Source organism: Belonocnema kinseyi, chromosome 5 (assembly GCF_010883055.1).
Source record: "Belonocnema kinseyi isolate 2016_QV_RU_SX_M_011 chromosome 5, B_treatae_v1, whole genome shotgun sequence".
NCBI classification, from domain to species: domain Eukaryota; kingdom Metazoa; phylum Arthropoda; class Insecta; order Hymenoptera; family Cynipidae; genus Belonocnema; species Belonocnema kinseyi.
This window is the reverse complement of record NC_046661.1, coordinates 77,564,345-77,574,927: the sequence shown is the minus strand read 5'-3', so window position 1 is coordinate 77,574,927 and position 10,583 is coordinate 77,564,345. Positions and strand designations below refer to the sequence as shown.

At 24.8% G+C, this 10,583-nt stretch overlaps 1 protein-coding gene across 1 annotated transcript; it reads left to right on the top strand.

The window, feature by feature from the left end:
• The first annotated feature begins 3,064 nt into the window (after window positions 1-3,064).
• On the top strand, window positions 3,065-10,182 carry LOC117173719. The gene is made up of 3 exons (XM_033362361.1): window positions 3,065-3,425; window positions 6,417-6,690; window positions 9,682-10,182. Exons 1-3 carry the CDS (start codon window positions 3,067-3,069, stop codon window positions 10,180-10,182), a joined length of 1,134 nt encoding a protein of 377 aa, XP_033218252.1. The 5' UTR covers window positions 3,065-3,066.
• Window positions 10,183-10,583: the final 401 nt, after the last annotated feature.

The following is a 10,583-nucleotide window of genomic DNA, read 5'->3' as shown; positions in this document are numbered from 1 at the left end:
CATTCCGATAGTATCAGTTCCCTCTTCACTATCCATAATGGAATACAAAATTCCTTAGAAAAAATTCAGATTTTTAATTAAAATGTACTCATTGTTTTCTAAAAAAACTAAAGTCTTCGTTGATGGACACCTTCAGGTAAATTTAAAATGGTTCTGTTTGTTTTTTAGATTTCAAAATTACAGGGCTCGGACTCAAGACACTATGGATACTATTTAACACTGCCTTGAGCGATAACACTATTTTGCCACTATTTATAAAAAAGTGCCTTTATTTTCTTAAAATTTGCCGCTGGTGCCAATATTCTGTACTTTGCCTCTAAGCATATTTTCGAATTTCTTCGTTAGATTGGCTAAAATAACATCCAAATTCTCAAAAATCGAAAATTCAAAATATTTTCAGATTTTAAAGATTTCGAAATATTTCAAGGGATTTCTGAAGTTTTCACGAGATTTAAAAGATTTCAATAAATTCGAAATGGGTTTAAAGGGCTGAGAAATAAAAAAATATTTCGTAAGGTTTTAAAGCTTTTCGAGTATTTTAAAAGATTTCAAGGGATTTTAGAGGATTTTAATATTTTAAAGACTTTAACATATTTCAAGGGGTTTCAAACATTTCAAAATCCGTCAAGGGATTTATAAAATTGTCAGGAGATTTAAAAGATTTCAACAAATTCGAGAGGGTTTAAGGTATTTGAAAATTATGTGTATAGTTTCAAAACTTTTAGAGTATTTTAATAGATTCCAAGGGATTTTAGAGAATTTTAAAAATTAAATTTTTTAACATTTTTGAAGTTTTATGAGATATTACTAAATTAAAAATAGTTCACAGCATTCCTAACAGAGATTCTGAAAATTCAAATAAATTTTCAATGAAATCGTTAAATTTTCTAACAAACAAATGAATTTTGTACCAAAAAGATTAAATGTCTATCAAACAAAAATTTCGACGAGAAACGTGATAATTAAATTTTAATTGAAAAATTGAATGCATGAATTTTTCAGCAATTATTTTAATTTTTAACGGAATTTTCAACTAAAAGGGTTCATTTTCTAGCAAAAAGACAAATTGTCAACAAAACAAATGAATTTTCAACTAAAAAATTTAAATTTTCCACAAAAAGTAGAATAGTTTAATTTTCAGCTGGATAAATAAATTTTCAAGCAATAGAACTAAATTTTCAAGGAAATAGTTAGATTCTCCGAGAAACAAATTAATTTTCTAACAAAAATATTAAATGCGTAGCAAACAAAAATTTCGACGCAAAATGGGATAGTTAAATTTTTAGTTGAAAAATTAATTTTCATTAAAAACATTAATTAAAAAATGAAATTGATTTAAACCAAAAATGTTAATTTTCTACTAAAAAAGAATGATTTTTTAACAAAATAATACAGTTTTAACCAAATATTTAAATTTTTAATGGAATTTTCAACCTCATAGTTGAATTTTCAACAAACATGTGTATTTTTCTACCAAAAAGAATAATTCTTAACAAAATACATTAATTTTTAACTAAACATTTCAATTTAAAATGAAAATTTCAATCTAGTAGCTGAATTTTCAACCACAAAGATTAATTTTCGACAAAATAGATAAGTTTTTAACTAAAAAAATCTAACAAAAAGTAGAATAGTTTAATTTGCAGTTAGGGAAATAAGTTATTCAGCAATTAAAATAAATTTTCAACGGAATAGTTAAAATTTCAACCAAACAAGTGAATTTTTTACCAAAAAAATTAAATGTCTATGGAAAAGAATTCAACGGAAAGCGGGATACTTAAATTTCTAGTTAAAAAATTAATTTTCAATTAAAAAAACAATTTGAAAAAAATGAAATTTCAATCAAAGAGGTTCATTTTCTAAAAAAAAAATATTTTTTAACAAAATACAAGATTTTTTAACCAAATATGTTAAATATAGTTAAATTTTTAGTTAATAGAGAAATAAGTTTTTAAGCAATTGCAATAAATTTTGAATGAAAAAGTTAGATTCCCAACCAAACAAATGAATTTTCCATCAAAAAGATAAAATGTCTATAAAAAATGTTGACCAAAAATGGGATAGTTAAATTCTTAGTTTAAAAATTAATTTTCAATATCAACCTAATGTTTAACCTAAGAAATAAAATGTCAACCTAAAATATTTACTTTCTATCAGAAAAGAATTATTTTTAACAAAATACATGAATTTTCAACCATTTAATTATTTCAATAATAAATGAAATAATAATCTCCTACCAAAAATATTAAATATCTATGAAAAACGATTCCGACAAAAAATGGAATATTTATATTTTAGTTTAAAAAATAATTTTCAACAAGCGAACCTAATTTTTAACCAAGGAAATGAATTTCGAACCGAGAAAAAATATTTGCTATCAAAAAAGATACATTTTTAACAAAATACATGAATTTTCAGCCAAAAAAGTGATTAGTCCCCAAGGAGATTAAGTTTCTACAACAAAAAATAAAGTTTCAACAAAGAGCAGAAATTTACAACATAAAAAAATAGTTGAATTAACAACTAAAGAAGATTGATGTTCAACCAAACATGGAATAGTTAGATGTTCAGTTAAAAGAATAATCGAAAAAGACTTTGAAGAAAATAGTTACATTTGGAATAAAAAAACAAAGTTTTTAAAACTCTAATGATGATTTATTAACAAAATAAAAAAACGCATTTTTAATATAGTACTTTCACTTTCAACTAAGTAGATAAATTTTCAATCACAAAAATTGTTTCAGTCGCTATTTGCGATGAGCGAAAATATGGAAAATTTAGTCAAATAGCTTTATTAGAATAAAAATCCTGAGATAAAAGTCAAAATTGCAGGATGATTGAAGTTGGAAAATAAACCGAGAGTTTGTTTGAAGAAAGGGAAATTAGACTCTATTTTTTCACAATGCTACTATTGACAATATTCTGAAGAGTGTAAGACCTTAAGTTAATTAAAGGAATTGTTATTTATAAGCAGAAGAATTGTTGAGCTCATTCAATTTTTGAAGTCTTTTAATTTTGTATCTCTTTTTAGATTCACGACAATCGGGATTGGTTGACCAGTTTGCTATGAAGCCTCGCCAGAAATGTTGTTCACACTGTCCGGGAAAATTAACAGCATCATTCGATTTGGGAGAACACGTTTGTCCTCTTCCAAAATACATAAGTGGAAACTTAAAACTTACTTCTCTAAAAAATGCCGTGCCCGGGGAGGAGGAACGATCCGAAAGATTGTCGAAAAAAGCCCCAGAATCAATTCCGGAACGATCTGATTCCTGCAATGATAGATTTGCAATCGCTAAAAAATTTCACGCAGACAATCTTCAGCATCAGCCACTACCTGATAAAGTAGACGATGCTATTTTTACAAATACAAAATTTCCCAAGCCAATGGAAAATTTGTGCTCAAGATGCAAAACCATCGAAAGGTGAATTGATAATTGATCATTTCGGATGCTTTGAGATTTTTGTCTTCCAATTTGCAATCTTGTGAGGCCGGATTGTACCGGAAAACCAGGAAATGATAGTAAATTTATTTTTTGTCATAGAATTTCAAACATTTTTAGAAGAAAAGCCTATCCAATCACTTTGAATACCATAAATTGAAGAGCAAATGATATAATACAATTTTAAACAAGTTCGATTTCAAGCTTTTTTTTAATGTTAAGTTCAATTTTTAATTTCTTTTTATTAGTGAATCATTCAGTTTACAATGCTTAATTCAAAAATTTAAACTTAATTAATCATAAATAGCTCTTCTACTAAAAGAAAACGAATTTTCAACATATATGTTAATTTTTCATCTCAAAAAATTAATTTTCAACCAAAAATGGAATAGTGGAATTTCCAGATAAAAAAATTGAATTTCTAAAAATATATTAAATACTGTTGTTAAATTTGGTTGATTAATGGTCAAATAATTTTCTGAAGAAACGGGAAAAAATACTTTTCTAACAATATATACAATTTGCAACAAAAGCAGTGAAACTTTAAACCATAAAAATGAATTTTCAATGAAAAATTTAATATTTGATACTCCAACCAAATAAGATTTTAATACTAAATTAAAAAAAATAGTTGAATTTAAACAAAAAAGACAAATCTTAAATAAAATATTTAAAATCATCGAAAGGAATGAATTTGCATGCGAATAAAAATTTGTGACCAAAAATGAAATAATTCAATTTTCAGTGAAAAAAATAATTTAAAGCCGAAAAAAGAAGGTTTGAACAAAATACTCATAGTTTTTACCAAAAATAATAAATTTTAAATAGAAAAGATTAATTTTCTAACAAGAAGATTAATTTTCTACCAAAATGTCAGGTTTTCTACTAAAAACATTTTTTTTAACGAAGTAGTTAAATTTTTAACCAACGAACTTAATTTTTAACCAAAATAAATGAATATACAAACAAGAATTTTGATGTTAAATTTTTTTTCGAATTGTAAGAGGATATTTTTTTTACATTTTTATTAAGCTTAAGGTTGGGAGGGGGGGGGCGATTTATTATTTGCAAGATTTATTATTGTATTATTATTATTGAATTTGAAGGAAAGGACTTTCAGTTTTTTAATTTTTATTCAACTGAAAGTCTTGAATCGGTACAATTTTTATTGTTCTATTTTTAACATTTTTAATTTGTGAGTTAAATTACAATTGGACAATTATTAATTTGAAAATACTTAAAATAAAAATAATTTATCCTAGAAAGATTTATGCATAAAAAAGTTTGTATCTTAAAATTCTATTTTTAAAAGAAAGGGACAAAAATTCGGTATTTAATTTTTTTTCGAATTGTAAGAGGAACTTTTTTAACGTCCTTATTCAGTTAAAGGTGCCGAAATTTGATATATTTAACATTTTTATTGAGTTTGAAAGGAGGACAGTTTAATTTGAATTGAACTAACAGAGGAAAATTTTATATTTTAAACATTTCTATCGAGTTGAAAAAGGAGGAAATTTTGGTTCTGAATATTTTATGAATTTGGAGAAGGATAATTTTTTATTTTTAACATTTCTATTGAGTTGGAATGAAGGAAACTTTGGTTTTCAATTTTTTTCAGAATTGGAAGAGGTCCTTTTTTGGTTTTAAGATTTTTATTCAATTAGAAACCTTTCAATCGTTCATGTTTCAGAAAACTAAATTAAAAATTTAATTGTTGCAATATTGATTGTTCTATTTAAAAAAATTGTAATTTGTGAGTGTAAATTTTGAATTTTGTTGTATAAATAACCATTGGACAGTTATTAATTTGAAAAGTCTTAATATTAAAATAATTTAGCTTCAGAGGATTTATGCATTTAAAAGTTTGTATTTTAGAATTCTATTTTTAAAAGAAAGGAACAAATATTTGGTATTTAAATTTTGTCTGAATTGTAAGAGGAACTTTTTTTACATTTTAATCAGTTGAAGGCGGGGAAATTTTATATTCTTAACATTTTTATTGAATTTAAAGGAGGAAGTTTTTTTTTATTTTTTATTATTTAAATTTATTTAAATTTTTATTTAATTGAAAAGGAGGAATTTTTGTTTTTTTGTTTCAGCATCTTTATTGAGTAGGAAGGAATTCAATTTTGATTCTTTTTTCCGATTTTGAAGAAGCTATTTTTAAACAATATTTTAATTAAGTTTAAGGAAACAATTTTTTTCTGAAGTGCAGGAAAGGCAAATTATTTATTTTTTTAACATTTTGATAAGTTGTAAGGGAGGAAATTTTGGGTTTCAATTTTTTTTCTGAATTGGAAGAGAGTAATATTTATTTTTTATTATTTTTATAGAGTTAAGAGGGTTGAAATTTGTAGAGTTTCTATTCTGAATTGGAAGAGGCGATTTTTTCTTTTCAGTATTTTCATTTAGTTGAAGGGCCGCATTTTTATTTTCGATCCTTTTTTATGAATTGGAAGAAGGTAAAGTTTTATTTTTAACATTTTTATTGAGTTGGAAGGGAGGCTATTTTGAGTTTCGATTTTTTTTTTTGAGTTGGACTAGGATAATTTTGTTATAACATTTTTACTGAGCTGTAAATGAGGATATTTTGGTTTATTTTTGATATTTTTTCTCAAGTGAAAGGTGTTAATTTGATCATTTTTAACATTTTTCTCGAGTTGGAAGGGCAAAAAATGTGAGTATTTTAATTGTTTTTATGAATTGTAAGAGGCCAATTTTTTAAAAAATATTTTATAGTTTACGGAGAGTCAATTTGGTATTTTTAACATTCAGAAGAAAGGGGGAGCATTTTATTTACCATTTTGTACTGAGTCAAAGAAAATTTCGGTTCTAAGATTTCAAATTTTTAAATTTTAATGACCGTGAGAGATTTTTGCAAATCAGAAGTAAACCCTGATTCTAAAATTATTCTTGTTGTAGGGAAAATACGTGTTTGATATAATACATATTCAAATTAAAAATATATTTCAGGTGCAGGAAAATAATTCCTAGATTGAAAAGAGACCATCAGTCACAAAATAGAAAATTCGGGCCAGCATTGGGATGCAAAAAACCTGAAACTTATATGGATCTCGCGATTTGTTGGGAAACTCCCATCGATCCTGAATACGAACCAAGAAGGGCGCATCATATTGACGGATCTGATGGTGGACCAGCTCCTGCAGTTTTTTCTCTAGTTCAACATTCCCTCACTTCCTCAGACAAAATTGTTCAACAATGCCAAGGCTGCAATCGACAATTAGAGGTATTAAATAAATTAAAGGTAATTTTTTCTCAAGAAAATTAATCTAAACAAAATTTAATTAATTTTGAACAAATTAATTAAATTTTTATCAAAATAGTTTAACTTTTAACCAATTATAGTTCAGTACTCAAACAAAAAAGATGAATTCTCAACGAAAGATTTATAATTTTGTATTTCAACGAACAAGATTAAAAATATTAAATAAAAAAGAAAGAAAAATGAATTTTCAAACAAAATAGATTACTTTTCTATCATAAGGGATGGATTTTTAACCAAGAAGGACAAATTTTTAACAAAACAGTTGAATTTGTGATGAATTTCAAACCTACAAGGAGGAATTTTCAACCAGAAAGTAATTTTTAATCAGAAGATTATTTTTAAACTAAAAATGGAATAGATAAATTTTCAGTTTTAAAAATTAATTTGAAAAAAGGGAAGTTACTAGTTAAAATAAAGCAAACAACACGAATTTCGAATAAAATATTGTTGAATCCACAACCAAAAACATGAATTTTTAATGAAGCAGATTAATTTTCTACCCAAAAAAACGAATTTTCAATAAAATACATGAATTTTCCATAAAACAATAACATTTGTCACCCCAAACTATGAATTTTCAACCAAGTAGTTAATTTTTCAAATAAATAGTTTAATTTTTAACTAAAAGTTGAATATCTTACCTACAAAGATGAATTTGCAACCAACTATATTATTGAATTTTCAAATAAAAAGATCAGTTTTCCTCCTAAAATGGAATGGTTTAACTTTCATATCAAAAAGTTAATAAAAAGAAAGGAACGAATTTTCTACCAGTTAAATTTAACCAAAAAGTCGAATTTTTAACCAATACATGAATTTTCCATAAAACAGTTGTATTTTCCACTCGAAGCTATGAATTTGCAACAAGAAAGTTAATTTTATACCAAGTGCTTAATTTTTACAACAAATAGTTGAATTTTGAACCAAAAAGATGAATGTTCAACCAGACAGCTGCATTTTTGACCAAAAAAGTTACATTTTTACGAAAAGAGATGAATTTTCCAACAAAAAAGACATATTTTCTATAAAAATATTGAATTTTCCACACAAAAATAAGAAATTTCAACAAAAACGTTAATTTTCTACCAGATAGACATTTCCAGTTAAAAAATGTATTAAATTTTCCACTATAAAGATGAATTTTCAAATAAAATGATGAATCTTTACCCAAAAGTATCACAAGTATAATAGTAGACCAAAAAAATGCTTTTTAGCCTTTTTAAACAATTCCTCTTTTCCCCCTTTTTTCAAGAAACTTTCTGAATATATGTATAATATCGCATTCAACATTTTCTTTAAATGCAATTATTACAAGAAAATTAATTTGTTTTGGTTGAGAAATTTGATTGAAAATTCGTCTTTTTTTTGTTAAATTCAAATGTTTTTAAATTAGTAATTAAAATATTTTTTAGTTAAAGTATCAAATATTACATTGTTTATTACCATATTATGTATATATATATATATTAAATTTTTATTATATCACATTATATTTATTATTTTACTATTACATTTCATCTATTATATTGAATTTACAATTCATTTTTTTTTAAATTCAACGACTGGATTGAAAGTTAAACTACTTTATTAAAAATTCATATTGTGAGTTAAAGATTTCAATAGCTTTGTATAAAATTCATTTTTCTTGATTGAAAATTAATTTTTTAACCTGAAAATTTGATTGTTCCAGTTTTAGTTGCAAACTGATACTTTCAGTTAAATATTAATTTATTTCACTATTTAATTTAATTTGAAAATTGATAAGTTTTCACTTGAAAAAATAAATGTTTTATTTAAAATTAATATTTGTTAATAAAAAATTAATCTTTTTAGTTGAAAATTTACCTACTAAGATGAAAGTTTAACTACTTTATTAAAAATTATTGCATTGGTTAAAGATTTAACTTTTTTCTTGAAAATTCATGTTTTTTTTGTAGAAAATTATTTAATTTCCATTTTTGGTTGAAAATTGACAGTTTTTACTTTAAAATACATATATTTTTCCTATTTTCTGGAGGAAAATTGAACTATTTATTAGAGAATTTTTGTTTTAAAATATAACAACTTTGTTAAAAATACAACTGTTTTGTGATAAATTAGTCTTGTATGGTGGAGAATTTAACTATCAACTATAACCTTCTTTGTTGAAAATGAATATTTTGGGCTTAAATCCAAATGTTTTTCATTCAAAATGAAAATCTATATTAGTTGACATATCAAATATTATATTTATCGCTGTGAATTTTTTTTTTAAATTTAAAATTTAACTACTTGGAAGAAAGAAAACTCATTTGTCAACAAATTGATTTTTTGTTTAAGATTTATAATTTTAGTTGTATATTCAACTATTTGGATACAAATTCAACTATTTTATTGAAAATTAAACTATTTTTTTAACAATTGAATGAATTTGTCGAGCATTCGTCTTTTTTATATAAAATTTCTCCTTTAAGTTTGAAAATTCTACGGTTAGTAAAAAAAATTTCTTTTTGATTGAAAAATTCAACTATTTTTTATACATATTCCGCCGTTTTTGGTTCGAGTTTACTATTTTTGTTTGTTAAATTTGACCATTTGGTTGAAAAATTATCTCTATAGGTTAAAAATTCACCTATTCTGTTGCAAATTTGTCTCTTTTACTTGAAAGTTGAACTATTTGGTTGTAAATGCAACGATTTGTTCTTAAATAAATTTGGTTTGTTTTTAATTTTTAAATTTTATTTTAAAGAATTTATTCCAACTATTATCGTGAAAAATGAAATTCTCGAAACTGGAAAAATTACAAGATTAAAAAATGTAAACAATTGAAAATGGTTCAACAATAAATTAATGAGTAAAATAAAATACTTTTATCTGATGAGCATATTTGATATTTTCATTCCATTTTTATGGTAAATATAACTATTTTAATTTTTCTAAAATAATTTATTAAATCAATTCCATTTTTTTTAGAAAAATGATGATCAGCCGAAAAATGGAAATCAGGAAGAGGAAGATGAGGGCAAAAATTGCGACCTCTGCGAGAATTTCGACTCTATTCGAATCTCGGCTGAAGATAACAGGAAAAATAATTACATAAAATCGAATCTTGGTTTTAGACAGAGACCTAAACATGCAAATCAATTGAGACATTGTACTGCCTGTGACGCGATGGGGAAAGGAACCGGGAATAACTGCAATAAAGCACAGGATTCGAGACTAATTCAATCAGCCTCCTGTTTTGCAAAAAATAAAAATTGTCGTAGGAATGGTTTACCGACGAAGTTTCAGATTCCGAGACCTAAAACTCCATTTGCCAGGAGATCTTTTTGCATTGATACACTTGCTCCTCCTTTTAGCATAATTCAGGGATGTAGGGATGCTGATTATCCAGAGCACTGGAGACTCACTTCGGTTTATCAGCAATCTTATAGAAATCCGAAAAAGCAGAAGGGAACGATTTTACATTATTAAGGTTGATTTTTTAGATTTTTATAGGGACGAATCGAAAATTCCAAAAAATAAAATTTCTGTCGCTAAAAAATTCCCGAAAAGGAAAATATTCTAAATATAAAATTCCCAAAATTATAAAATTCCAGAAAAAGGTAATTTTCAATATAGAAAATTCCCGAATAATAAAATTCGCGAAAGAAAATTGCCGAATTATATAAAATCCTAAAATGTAAAATTCCCGTGTGGGAATCTTCACTAGTAATAAAATTCCCGAATAATAAAATTCCCGACAGTTTAAAAAATTACCGAATTTGATATTACCGAATGATAAAATTCTAGAATTTAAACAATTGAATATTTTATTTATCAATATTATTTATTTATTAAGATAAATGAAATATTTGTATCAGAAAAACTTATTT

What these genes read in the sequence shown, in the direction of transcription:
- LOC117173719 (XM_033362361.1), top strand. Translation starts at nt 3,067, where the DNA reads ATGAAGCCTCGCCAGAAATGTTGTTCACACTGTCCGGGAAAATTAACA. An exon ending in AGATGCAAAACCATCGAAAG is followed by an intron (nt 3,426 to 6,416) that starts GTGAATTGATAA and finishes AATATATTTCAG; the next exon opens with GTGCAGGAAAATAATTCCTA. An exon ending in GCTGCAATCGACAATTAGAG is followed by an intron (nt 6,691 to 9,681) that starts GTATTAAATAAA and finishes CATTTTTTTTAG; the next exon opens with AAAAATGATGATCAGCCGAA.